The sequence below is a fragment of the Macrobrachium rosenbergii genome, chromosome 8 (assembly GCF_040412425.1).
Source record: "Macrobrachium rosenbergii isolate ZJJX-2024 chromosome 8, ASM4041242v1, whole genome shotgun sequence".
Classification (NCBI taxonomy): domain Eukaryota; kingdom Metazoa; phylum Arthropoda; class Malacostraca; order Decapoda; family Palaemonidae; genus Macrobrachium; species Macrobrachium rosenbergii.
Window position 1 is genome coordinate 41,373,146 of NC_089748.1, and position 14,208 is coordinate 41,387,353.

Below are 14,208 nucleotides of genomic sequence, written 5' to 3' on the forward strand. Positions count from 1 at the left end.
AAGCTGCCTTTGTTGTAAAAACAGTATTTAATCAAGTTGCCTTTGTTGTAAAAACAGTATTTGATCAAGCTGCCTTTGTTGTAAAAACAGTATTTGATCAAGCTGCCTTTGTTGTAAAAACAGTATTTAATCAAGTTGCCTTTGTTGTAAAAACAGTATTTGATCAAGTTGCCTTTGTTGTAAAAACAGTATTTGATCAAGTTGCCTTTGTTGTAAAAACAGTATTTGATCGAGTTGCCTTTGTTGTAAAAACAGTATTTGATCAAGTTGCCTTTGTTGTAAAAAGAGTATTTGATCAAGCTGCCTTTGTTGTAAAAACAGTATTTAATCAAGTTGCCTTTGTTGTAAAAACAGTATTTGATCCAGCTGCCTTTGTTGTAAAAAGAGTATTTGATCAAGCTGCCTTTGTTGTAAAAGCAGTATTTAATCAAGTTGCCTTTGTTGTAAAAACAGTATTTGATCAAGCTGCCTTTGTTGTGAAAACAGTATTTGATCAAGCTGCATTTGTTGTAAAAGCAGTATTTAATCAAGTCGCCGTTGTTGTTAGAACAGTATTTTAATCAAGTATCCTTTGTTGTAAAAATAGTATTTGATCAAGCGGCCTTTGTTGTAAAAGCAGTATTTGATCAAGTTGCCTTCGTTGTAAAGACAGTATTTAATCAATTTGCTTTTTTTTTTGTAGATGAGTCAGCTTAATCTCTGTAAATCAGCCAGTCTGTCAGAAGAGCAATTCCTTGCCTAAACAGTTTTTAATCAAATTGACTTTGTTGTAGTTGAGTCAGATTAGTATATCTGTGAGTCACTGAGTCAGTAGTGCAATCCTTACCAAAACAATTTTTAATCAGTTAGTCAGTGAGTCAGAAGAGCACTTCCTTGTCTAAACAGTTTTTAATCAAGTCGACTTTGTTGTAGTTGAGTCAGATTGATAAATCTGTGAGTCACTAAGTCAGTAGAGCAATCCTTATCAAAACAGTTTTTAATCAAATTGCTTTTTGTTATTTGAGTCAGATTAGTATGTCTGGCATTCAGTCAGACAGTCAGAATTATATAAAAAAGTTTTTCTTCATTAAATAGACTTATGAGGATATCTTTTCTACCTGTCAAGAAACTGTTACTAAAATACAGTATATCAACAACAAAATGAGTCTGTTTGCCTTCCACTTACAGTTTTATAATGTTCACACCTGTGTGTTTATGGCACGAGTCAAGTATACTGACAACGCGAGTTTATTTGAAGCTTAATGATGAGTCCTTTTCATTAATAGGATATTTACATAACCTTTTCACCCAAGCAAATAAGTCACCTCGATGCAATTTGGGTCAAATATGCAATGAGTGCAATTTAATTTGGTGTACCCTCTCTCTCTCTCTCTCTCTCTCTCTCTCTCTCTCTCTCTCTCTCTCTCTCTCTCTCTCTCTCTCTCAACGAACTACAGGAATTTTATTCAGATGCCGGGTTGAAGCTAAATGGTCCATTAAAACGCAGGTTGGATTTAAGAAAAAAAATTCAGGATAAATTTGATTGGCTTTGGTACCGGTTCTTTTATTTTATCTCTAACTAAAGATTCTGTGAATGTGTTTATATGATACTTAGGTGTAGATTTATTGTCAAGAGGAGTTCTTAATTATCAAGTCGGGGAAACTGGGCTTTGTGTGCGGGGTAAAACGTCTAGATTAAAAGCGAATTTTGGGGGAAATAACTTGGTAAAGTTTCTCGTCCGTATACAAAAAGAAAAATTATTTGGAAATAGTTTTGTGACTTCTTCGTCCTTACAAATATGAAAATAATCTGGCCAAGCTCCTCTTCCTTATACAAAAAAGATATGTTAGAAAATAATCTGATCAAATTCCTCGTCCTTACGCACACAAAAAATAGAAAATAATCCGGTCAAATTTCCCGCCCTTACACAAAATTGAAAAAAAAAGTGTTAGAAATAATCTAGTCAAATTCCTCGTCCTTACAAAAAAAAAAAAAAATAGAAAATAATCTGGTCAAATTTCTCGTCCTTATAGAATATATATATATATATATATATATATATATATATATATATATATATATATATATATATATATATATATATATTAGAAAATAATCTGGTTAAGTTCCTGGTCCTTACACGAAAAAAATTATTTGCTAAAAGTTCCTCTTCTTTACACAAATAAAACGTAATCTTAGCAACTGGTATTGTTGCTTGTGTGTGTATTCGTGTGTGTGTGTGTATGTGTGTGTGTGTGTGTGTGCAAGAGAGAGAGAGAGAGAGAGAGAGAGAGAGAGAGAGAGAAGAGAGAGAGAGAGAAGGCAATTCCTACATGCCTGCAATTTGTCTTCAGGCCGATGTCCGCACTTTCCTTTCTCCTGCCCCCAAATATGGGATAATGATAATCAAATCATTAGTTCTCGAGCATTCTGGCCCTTAAGACCCCCCCCCCCAGACCCAAAGGGGCGGGTTGCCTAATTATCGCGGTAAGCTGCTCCAATAATCGTTAATGAGTTGGTATTGTTCCAGTGGCTACTTTTTCGTACTTTTTGACTTCTCAGTAAGTCCAGAGATGTGACTTCACAGTGGGTCCAGAGATGTGACTTCGCAGTGAGTCCAGGGATGTGACTTCACAGTAAGAACAGAGATGTAAAATCTGTGACTTGACAGTAAGTCCAGAGATGTGACTTGACAGTAAGTCCAGAGATGTGACTTCTCATTAAATGACAGTAAGTCCAGAGATGTGACTTGACAGTAAGTCCAGAGATGTGACTTCTCATTAAGTCCAGAGATGTGACTTTACAGTGAGTCCAGAGATTGCTCTTATACTCAGTCATTTAGAGAAGTCTTGATATTTTCGCCATAAGTAATTGTTAAAGGATATTTTCGCCGTAAGCAATTGTTAAAGGATATTTTCGCCGTAAGTAATTGTTAAAGGATATTTTCGCCGTAAGTAATTGGTAAAGGATATTTTCGCCGTAAGTAATTGTTAAAGGATATTTTCGCGGTAAGTAATTGTTAAAGGATATTTTTGCCGTAAGTAATTGTTAAAGGATATTTTCGCCGTAAGTAATTGTTAAAGGATATTTTCGCCATAAGTAATTGTTAAGAGATATTTTTGCCGTAAGTAATTGTTAAAGGATATTTTCGCCGTAAGTAATTGTTAAAAGATATTTTCGCCGTAAGTAATTGTTAAAGGATATTTTCGCCGTAAGTTATTGTTAAAGGATATTTTCGCCGTAAGTAATTGTTAAAGGATATTTTCGCCATAAGTAATTGTTAAGAGATATTTTCGCCGTAAGTAATTGTTAAAGGATATTTTCGCCGTAAGTAATTGTTAAAAGATATTTTCGCCGTAAGTAATTGTTAAAGGATATTTTCGCCGTAAGTAATTGTTAAAGGATATTTTCGCCGTAACTGGTAAAGGATACTTTCGCCATAAGTAATTGTTAAAGGATATTTTCGCCATAAGTAATTGTTAAGAGATATTTTCGCCGTAAGTAATTGTTAAAGGATATTTTCGCCGTAAGTAATTGTTAAAGGATATTTTCGCCGTAAGTAATTGTTAAAAGATATTTTCGCCGTAAGTAATTGTTAAATGATATTTTCGCCGTAAGTTATTGTTAAAGGATATTTTCGCCGTAAGTAATTGTTAAAGGATATTTTCCCCATAAGTAATTGTTAAAGGTCATGCTAAGTAGGAACCGTGTGGTTAATATAATTGAAATCCGAATATTATCACGTAAATGAATTATGTAAACAAAATTTTAACAGGCAATGTCAGGGACAGACAGAAGATATTGCTCTATCATCTCGACCTTTTTTGTCAGAGGATAATGACTTAATAAACAATTAGAAATCAGAGTGAATATATGACTGTACAATCATATGAAGACAGGAACGTGGCGTATGGTCAGATGGAAATATATATAAGTATAATTCATAGGACGAAAAACCTACATTTTAAAGGAAAACTAAATTAGAAACGATCCTGAAACAGAAATGAAGAAGTTCTCGTCGTAGTTATACTACGTAACTGGTGTAGAAATGGTATGGGAACACTGAGTACTGCTGCGAAGCCAGAGTTTAATTTTTATGGGGGAAAGGATGCAATTATGCCTTTGTTGAAGGGGAGGTTTTTGTGCTCATGAGAATCTCCTCGGAGCTGTTTTTTTTTTTTTTTTTTTTTGCTGGAGGACAGAACTGTCTGAAAAGACTGATCATACACACACACACACACACACACACACACACACATACATACAAACACACACAAACGAAGTTGCATGGCGCGATTTGTGAATGTAAAATCATATTCATATAGCAAATAATTTTCTCTTGAATATCAGTGACTTTCGGACAGAGAGAGAGAGAGAGAGAGAGAGAGAGAGAGAGAGAGAGAGAGAGAGAGAGAGAGAGAGGTGCAGTCGCGTCAGTCGTCAGTTTAGTCAGCCATCCATCCATTCATTCAGTCACCCATCCATCCATCCAGTCATACATCCATCCATCCAGTAACCCATCCTTCCAGTCACCCAGCCATCCGTCCATCTATTCATCCATCCATCCAGTCATCCATCCACTCACCCATCCATCCATCCAGTCAACCACCCATCCATCCATCCAGTCATCCATCCACTCACCCATCCATCCATCCAGCTTTAGCGCTATAAGCCGGTAGTGCCGGGATAATAGTGATGACGGGCAACTACCAGATAACGGCGCCTGTTATTTACACGACGCCCGGGGGCATCCCGCCGTCTTACCCCATTCGTTTGGCTGCCAGGAAGAAGAAGAAGAAGAAGAAGAAGAAGAAGAAGGAGAAGAAGAAGAGGAGGAGGAGGAGGAAGAGAAGAAGAAGAAGAAGAGAGATTGAGGAGAAGAAGAAGACGAGGAGGAGGAGGAGGAGGAGGAGGATGAGGAGGAGGAGGAGGAAACAGAAAGTAATGGGAAATAGGAATACAGGATGTGGAGAAGGTTAAGAAAGTGGAAGAAGAAGAAGAGGGTTAGGAGGAGGAGGAGGAAGAAGAAGAAACAGAAAGTAATTGGAAATAGGAAGTACAGGAGGTGAAGAAGGAAAAGGAAATGGGAGGAATGCAAAGAGAAGGAGAAGTTAATCGAGGAGTGGAAAACAGAAGGAATTCAAAGGGAAGGAAGATATATATATATATATATATATATATATATATATATATATATATATATATATATATATATATATATATATATATATATATATATATATATATATTTTCTGAAACTTATGTGCATTCTAAATGCATTTTATGATTGCATTTTGAAAATGAATTTTCGTATGTCTTAAATTCACCGTTGATTTTTGTCAAACAAAACACATTTGTTAAAAGTTGCATGCAGGCGATGTGCATTTTGAAAATGAATTTTTCTGCATGTCCTAAATTTTCATGCCTTCCAGGTGCATTTTATGATTGCATTTTGAAAATTAATTTTTCTGTATGTGTTAAATTTTCATGCCTTCCAAATGCATTTTATGATTGTAATTTGAAAATTAATATTTTTGTATGCCTTAAATTTGCATGCCTTCTAAATGCATTTTATGATTGCATTTTGAAAATGAATTTTTCTGTATGTGCTAAATTTTCATGCCTTCCAAATGCATTTTATGATTGCATTTTGAAAATGAATTTTTTTGTATGTGTTAAATTTTCATGCATTCCAAATGCATTTTATGATTGCATTTTGAAAATGAATTTTTCTGTATGTGTTAAATTTTCATGCCTTCCAAATGCATTTTATTATTGCATTTTGGAAATGATTTTTTTTTTTCAAAACAAAACATTTGTTAAAAGCTGCATGCAGTTGATGTGCATTTTATGACTGACTTTTTCCAAATTAGTTTTTTTGTATGTGTTTGTAAATTCACCAATGTATTTTGCAAAATGAGCAAAATATATTTGCTGAAATTTGCATGCCTTTTATGATTGTATTTTGAAAATGAATTTTTGCCTATGTCATAAATTCACCATTGCATTGCATTTTGAAAATGAGTATTTTTGCATGTCTCAAACTCACCATTGCATTTTGCGAGACAAAATATATTTATTAAAAGTTGCATGCAGCCGATATACATTTTATGATTGCGTTACATAAAACACGAGATGATCCGAAGAGAGAAAAAAAAAGAACGGTATGTAAATTCACCCTTCTTAGCATCTTACGTAAGTATGAGTTGGGTGTAGTAACCTGCCGGGTCTGTTAGAAGAAGAAGAAGAAGAAGAAGAAGAAGAAGAAGAAGAAGAAGAAGAAGAAGAAGAAGAAGAAGAAGAAGAAAGAAAAAAGAAGTCGAGGGTGGAAAAAAACGACAGAAAAATGCAAGCAAAAAAAAATGGTAACGGTTTTACTCTTGCAAGCACGAAAGTCATAAACGTGAACACCGGGAGGGAGCAGAGAGGGAAGGATGAAGAGAACGTAGGAGGTAAAGATTTCTTAGATGGTTCTGATTCTCTCTCTCTCTCTCTCTCTCTCTCTCTCTCTCTCTCTCTCTCTCTCTCTCTCTCTCTCTCTCTGTTAAATGATTGAAGAGGAATGTAAGGGTAGATGAGTTTGTTACTCACGGGAAGGTTCATTTTCTCTCTCTCATTTTGTAAATGTAATTTATTATATTAATGAATTATAACTGTTTTTAAATGCTATATATACATTATGTATATATATATGTATGTATATATATGTATATGTATTATATATATAAATATATATATATGTATATACTGTATATATATTTATATGTATATATATAATATATACATATATATAAGTTATATATGTACAATATAATATATATACAGAAAATATGGTATGTATAATGTAAATATATATATCATATATACACAATATGTATATGTATATATATACATATATATATATATATATATATATATATATATATATATATATATGTATGTATGTATGTATGTATATATATATATATATATATATATATATATATATATATATATATATATATATATATATATATATTTTGCTTATTCTTTGCTTCGTGCTGTGTGTAACTTTACACACGTCCTAACCCCATCCATACATTTATCCATAATACACCTTTTCATTAAACCCTTCCCGTTGCAAAATCAATTCGGCATAAAAAGACAATTGACGGGAGACGGTTCTCTATGCATTGTATGAAAGAAGATACGAAGTAGAGCAAAACATATATATTATTTTTTTTTATATTACAGTAAGTGGGAACCGCTAAGGCCACCACTGTAGCGTCATTTGAATACCACCAAGGTCATGAGACTCGTCTGAATTTCGAACTCGGGTGCGCTCTAGTAAATACTAACCTGTGTTTCACTAATTACCGGCGTTCAGATTAACAGCAATGATTACATTTAGACTTGATAATGTGCTCTCACAATGATTTTATAACAGTGGTTCTTTGAGCTTTTTATTACCACGCCCCCTTTAAGAGGTGGTTCTAACCTCCACCCCCCCACCCCCTCGCCTTGCATGTATGAGTAAAATTCCCTCCCAGATTTAAAGGAAAATAAAAAATAGAGAAAGAGAAGGGGTGATTTTATTCTTTTGGGAATGAATTAGTGAGATACTTGACGCTGCTTCTTAGCGACTCTTGTTAAGAGAATAACGAATATAATTAGAGAATTTTAAATTTTTCCACGGGGTTCGCGCCCCACTTGGAAATTGCTGACGCCAACCAGGTTGTGAACCGCTGTGTTTTAAATCTTCAAAGTACTTAACTCCAGATTCTATATTCAATGCGGGAGAAAGTAATCACATATATATTTTTTTAAAGGGAATGCAGTTCATGTTTACTCTCATTTCGCCGTACTCAAATCCCTTCCTATTTTCCGAAGTGACTCCGCGGAGAACACGTCAAGATTAAGATGCCATTTTTACAGTGCATTTATAGATAATAAACCCGCCTTCTGAATTTATGAAGGGTCTGTACAATTGAACGAAATTAGACGGATCTTAAAAGAGCAAATATGGGTGGGTTTAATTTTTTCTTTTTTTTTTTAATCACAGCTGCGTTGATGAAAACGAAATTTATCCCTCTTCCGCACAAAGTCGATCCATTCAAATGGAGTTTAGGAACAAAATACCCGTGAAAGTGGGCATAATTCCCCCCCAGATACATCGAGGCAATAAAACCTCGTACGAGGCCATAAGAAACAAGTTCTGCTGAGGAGACTTAATGCCACCCTTAGGTAGCCCAGTTTAGGACGAGGGTTTTTATAGGCCATTACAGATTATGTCTTCGGTCATGGGAACGCAACGCAACGAACATAATAATAATAATAATATTCACGGAGACGATTAAGGGGATATTGTAAGTTATAGTTTCTCTCTCTCTCTCTCTCTCTCTCTCTCTCTCTCTCTCTCTCTCTCTCTCTCTCTCTCTTTTTTTTTTTTTTTTACTAAATCCACATTGCGTTATTGTCGGTCGATTTCGACCTGCGCGGTAGATTGCTGATTCGCTGATGATCTGGGCGTGTCATTAATGATTAGGGAGGTAAGTGAATCAGTATACGTATTTGTAATAGCCACAAAAACCTCATAACTTCTTGGCTGGCAGAGAAATATGTTTGTTCGGGATCTCGGTGATGGGAAAATTAATATGAATGTGGATGTGTCTGTATTTAGACGCTTGTAATAACTGTGGGAATAACGAACTTTTATTGAATTAAGACTCTTTATCCCCCAACGTTAACCTCGGAGTCCATTCTGCTTCGTTATAGAGCTCTTTGTGTAATGTATTCCTTGTATTTCTGTTGTACATATGTAATTTTAAAGGCTACGGGTTTTTAATGTATGGCCTGTTCTTGAGTGACTCCGTATCGTGACTTTTTTATTGTGTGTATCATATGCACCATATTATATATATATATATATATATATATATATATATATATATATATATATATATATATATATATATATATATATATATATATATATATATATATATATGTACCTGCAGTCAGGTCCTGGCAGCAGAGCAGTGGAGAGGTTTTGAGGACGAGATGGTTGCCGTGTCGGCTCTGTCGTGGTCGTCCAGTGCTGGAGGAGGACGTCTGGGCTGTTTTTGGGGACGAGATGGTTTTCGTCCGATGTTGGAGGAGGACACCGCCCAGTACTGTTGTTCCTTTATGCTGTGGGATTATGTATTTGCTGTAAATAGTTATTTTACAGTTTTTTTCATTATTCGTATCATGTTTTTTTTTTTTTTTTGCTGCCTGTTATTTTTATATTTATGCTGCCTGTGAGTTATGCAATTATTATTTTTAACTGACTCTAATAAATGTATTTACTGTGTTGGCCAAGTTATTTGTTTATGGATTTAATCATTCTTTGTGCTACTCTGGTAATTATTGATTTGGTTCATGTTTAATTGATTTCATTTTTGTATTGATTCATTTTTGTACTGACTCTATTTTATTTATCTTTGTTTTTGATTGTTGCAGCTACTGTTTTTTGTAATTAATTCATTTGTAGTAATGTTCATTTTGTTTTTAAATTGAACCTTGACTCAACTATACATTATTATGTATGTAACAGCTCTCGTCAGTCATTTCAGCCCAACTGCTTGTTTCAGTAAAGAACCTGTAGATCTCGAGAGGCGAGATCGTAATATATATATATATATATATATATATATATATATATATATATGTGTGTGTGTGTGTGTGTGTGTGTATACATACATTTTATAAATATATATATATATATATATATATATATATATATATATATATATATATATATATATATATATATATATATATATATATATATATATATATATATATATATATATATGTATATAATTACTCATTTTCCCCCTTTGGAAGAAATGGCTCTTCAAATGGTAGTAAAACTAATAGAAACAGATAAGAAAGCTAATTAGATCAAATGAAAAAAATATAAAATAATAAGTTATAAAGAAGGAAGGAGCGACACCAACATATATTAAATGACATAATTTGAAAACCTCAATGATATGAACAGTTGTGAAATTGAAAAAAAATCAGTGATAAGAGTTTTAAAAAAGAAGTGGATAAAACGAACGCTGAAACAAAAATATTAAAGTAAACAAAAAGTAAAGAATCTGAATTTGTTCAACTTAGTCATTTTGAAAAATAACAAGTAAAAAATGCGTCGAGTTTCTTCAGGGCAATCGAGTTTTCTGTACAGCGTATAATCAAGGCCACCGAAAATAGATCTATCTTTCGGTGGTCTCGGTATAATGCTGTATGAGCCGCGGCCCATGAAACGCTCAGCCGGCCGTGGTGGCCTGTGTTGTTGCGTTGCGAGAAGCACGATTGTGGCTAACTTTAACCTTGAATAATATAAAAACTACTGAGGCTAGAGGGCTGCAATTTGGTATGTTTGATGATTGGAGGGTGGATGATCAACATACCAATTTGCAGCCCTCTAGCCTCAGTAGCTTTTAAGATCTGAGGGCGGACAGAAAAAGTGCGGACGGACAGACAAAGCCGGCACAATAGTTTTCTTTTACAGAATACTAAAAATGTCTAACTAGAAATAGGAAATGAAAAGATAACGAAAAGAAGAGAGTAAAAAATTATAAAAAGTTAAGCAAAGTATTAAAAAATACGAAAAAATAGACGACAGTGAACAGAAGTCAACAAGTAAATGAGGAAATGAACGAATCTTAAAATATAGACAGCTAAAAAAAATACTAGGTGAATAAGTTCATGAAAATCTAGATAAAACAAACAATAATGAAACAAGATATTAATGTGATGAAGGCTGAATAATTATGAAAAATGAACAAATGAAATAAGACATAAAACAAGCAATAATGAAACAAGGTATCAACGTAACGAAGACCGAACAATTATGAAAAATGAACAAATCATATAAAAAAACAATAATGAAACAAGATATCAACGTGATGAAGACCGAACAATTATGAAAAATGAACAAATCAAATAAAAAAATATAAACAATGAAAACAAACAATAATGAAACAAGACATCAACGTGATGAAGACCGAACAGTTATGGAAAAATGAACAAATCAGGCAAGAAATTAACAAAAGCGAATAAAGGCGAGGAACGAACAAGAAACGACCCAAATGAACAAAGGCCAGGCAGCCTAGGAACCATGTGCGTAGAACGGGACGTCCTTTGGTGTGCCCGTAGAACAGATGGTTCCTGAGGAGCTCTCATAAACCCCCCCCCCTCCCCAGAAGTCCTAGGGCCACGGTGTCCTTCAGTGACCCTGTGCAACCCGCCACCTGCCTGACGGGGGGGGGAGAGGAGAGACGTAAGAAAACAGAGAAAGGGGAAGGGGAGGAGGAAGAAGAAAAGAAAGGAAGAGGGAGAAGGAACGGTGATGATTGAGGGATAGAGCGAGGAAAAATATTAAGAGAAAAATGATGAAAGGTTTGGAACGGAGGAAGGGGGAAGAATAAGAGAAGAAAAGAAAGGAGAATTGAGGGATAGAGAGAGAAAAATATTAAAAAAAGGAAAAAAATGAAAGGTTTGGAACAGAGAAAGGGGGAAGAATGAGAGAAAAACAGGAAGGACGAGGAAGAGGAAAAGGTGATGAATGAGGAATAGAGAGAGAAAAATATTAAGAAAGAGAAAAACGGATGAAAGGGTTGGAACAGAGAAAGGGGGAAGAATGAGAGAAGAAAAGAAAAGATGAGGGAGAGGAAACGATGATGATTTGAGGGATAGGGCGAGAAAAATATTAAGAAGGAGAAAAACGATGAAAGCTTTGGAATGGAGGAATTAGTGAGAGGGATGAAAATTATCGTTGGTGGCAGAGAAATAGCGATAATAAAGCTGAAAGAAGATAGAAATTGAAGAGAAAAGAGAGCCGGCGGAGAGAAGTAAGGGATAATAACTAATGAAGACAAATCACTCCTCCACTATTAAAGGGAGAGAGAAGGAAAGAGAGAGAGAGAGAGAGAAATAAAAAAAACTGAGAAGGGGAGATGAAGAAAGGACAAGGAATAGGACGTGATGATTATAGAACGTACAACAAAACAGAGATAAACGGGAGAGAGGGAGAAAGGAAATGAAAGTACAAGAGACGAACAAATTCCTACAAATTAAGGAATACAGATTAAAAGAGATAAAGCCAAATAACTGGTAATGGTTAGGTCAAACAGAAAAAAAAAACAGGCTAGGAAAAAGGGATGACGACATACGATTCTAAACACTGCGTTTGACAGCTGTCAGAATGTTCAGGCAGTGGCAGACTCTTTAACCTTGAAACACAAAAGAGAGTTAATTGTTTGTATAGGTACGTTCAACCGTGTCTGGTTCTCTAGCCATGAAAATTAGGTGTAAAATATCTTGTTATTAGTACTGACGACAGCAGAAATAATAGCAACAGTAACAGTATTATTGTTCCTTTTCGTTTTATTATTATTATTATTATTATTATTATTATTCAGAAGATGAATCCTATTCATATGGAACGAGCCCACCACAGGGGCCATCGACTTGAAATTCAAGCTTCCAAAAAATATGATGCTAATTAGAAAGTAGTAAGAGAAGGTAAAAAGAAATGCAGAAAGAAAAAAGCTTGCATATTGAAAAAGAAAAAGAAAATAAAATAATAAATAAATAAAAATGTTATTAAAAATAGATTAACAAACTAATAAATAGCTAAAAATGTATGAAAAATAGGAGAATGTTACTATCGTGCCATCAATTACATAAAGTAATTCCTCTATCTCTCTGCATTCTTTTCTCACGTTACTCTTAGAACAGCAACAAGGAAAGAGAGAGAATGCACTTGGCAATCGAACCTTCCCCCACCCCCTCTGCAAGTAAAAAGAAAAAAAAATAGGTAATAACCTCTTGTACACATAACGGGTCCTTATAAGATGTTACAGTTGGTAAGTGTTGCCCCGAAGCTAAATAGCAATCCTTGCCCTGGGGCAGCGTGCCCTTGCTGTTCCCTCCTCCTCCTCCTCCTCCTCCTCCTCCTACTACTTTTCCTCCTCCCCCTCTTCCTTTTCCTTTTCCTCCTCCTCTTCTTCCTTTTCCTCCTCCTCTTCCTCCCCTTTCTGTTCTTCCTCCTCCATTTCTTTGTGTTCCTCCTCCTCTTCTTCCTCTCACTTCCTCCTCCTCCTCTTCCTCTTCCGGTTCCTCATCCTCCACCTCCTCCTCTTCTTTTTCTTCTTCTCACCTCCTCAACCCCTCCTCCTCCTCTTCCTCTTCTTCTTCTCCTCAACCTCTCCTCCTCTTCCTCTTCTTCTTCTTCTTCTTCTTCTTCTTCTTCTTCTTCCTCTCACCCCCTCCTCTTCCTCTTCTCATCAACCCCTCCTCCTCCTCCTCTTCCTCTTCTCTTTAACTTCTCCTCCTCTTCTTCTTCTTCTTCTTCTTCGTCTTCTCCTCTTCTTCTTCTTCTTCTTCTTCTTCTTCTTCTTCTTCTTCTTCTTCTTCACCCCCCTCCTCCTCCTCCTCCTCCTCCTCCTCCTCCTCCTCCTCCTCCTCCTCCTCCTCCTCCTCCTCCTCCTCCTCTTCTTCTCCTCAACCTCTCCTCCTCCTCCTCTTCTTCTTCTACTTCTTCTTCGTCTTCTTCTTCTTCTTCTTCTTCTTCTCACCCCCCTCCTCTTCCTCCTCCTCCTCCTCTTCTTCTTCTTCTTCTTCTTCTTCTTCTTCTTCTTCTTCTTCTTCTTCTCGAGGCGGGATTCGTCTTCACGCCACTTCCTCTCAAAGGGAATGGCTATCCCCCTCACCTCCCAGCGAAGGGGGCCATCGCGATAGCGTTCTGCAGCCGCAGTTCGGGAACGCATTCATGTCCGGGAACGATTCGATACCGTCTCCGGGACGGGTTATCGCCGGGTAATATAATAACGGGTGCTCCGAGTCGGGTTGGAGATGGGTTAATGAAATGTTGTAATTGGCAGGGCTGTGGTGATAACAGTGGTCTCTCTCTCTCTCTCTCTCTCTCTCTCTCTCTCTCTCTCTCTCTCTCTCTCTCTCTCTCTCTCTCGGCAGGGTTGTTGTGATAACTAAACTCTCTCTCTCTCTCTCTCTCTCTCTCTCTCTCTCTCTCTCTCTCTCTCTCTCTCTCTCTCTCTCTCGGCAGGGTTTTGTGGTAACTAAGCTCTCTCTCTCTCTCTCTCTCTCTCTCTCTCTCTCTCTCTCTCTCTCTCTCTGCAGGCAGGGTTGTTGTGATAACCAAAGTCTCTCTCTCTCTCTCTCTCTCTCTCTCTCTCTCT

At 35.9% G+C, this 14,208-nt stretch overlaps 1 protein-coding gene across 1 annotated transcript; it reads right to left on the minus strand.

Moving 5' to 3' along the window:
• Positions 1-4,706: 4,706 nt before the first annotated feature.
• LOC136841123 (arginine/serine-rich coiled-coil protein 2-like) lies at positions 4,707-13,742 on the minus strand. Its single transcript, XM_067108169.1, has 3 exons — positions 13,723-13,742; positions 12,872-13,107; positions 4,707-4,831 (listed from the first exon to the last, which is right to left on the minus strand). The coding sequence occupies exons 1-3, from the start codon at positions 13,740-13,742 to the stop codon at positions 4,707-4,709; spliced, it is 381 nt and encodes a 126-aa protein (XP_066964270.1).
• Between the last annotated feature and the right edge of the window lie 466 nt (positions 13,743-14,208).

Excerpts from the sequence above, each read along its gene's own strand:
- LOC136841123 (XM_067108169.1), bottom strand. The coding sequence starts at position 13,742 with ATGGCCCCCTTCGCTGGGAG. Across the intron at positions 13,108-13,722 it reads ATGGCCCCCTTCGCTGGGAG|AGGAGGAAGTGAGAGGAAGA; the intron begins GTGAGGGGGATA and ends AGGAAGAGGAGG. Across the intron at positions 4,832-12,871 it reads CGGGGCAACACTTACCAACT|TCTCTTCCTCCTCCTCCTCC; the intron begins GTAACATCTTAT and ends TCTTCTTCTTCT.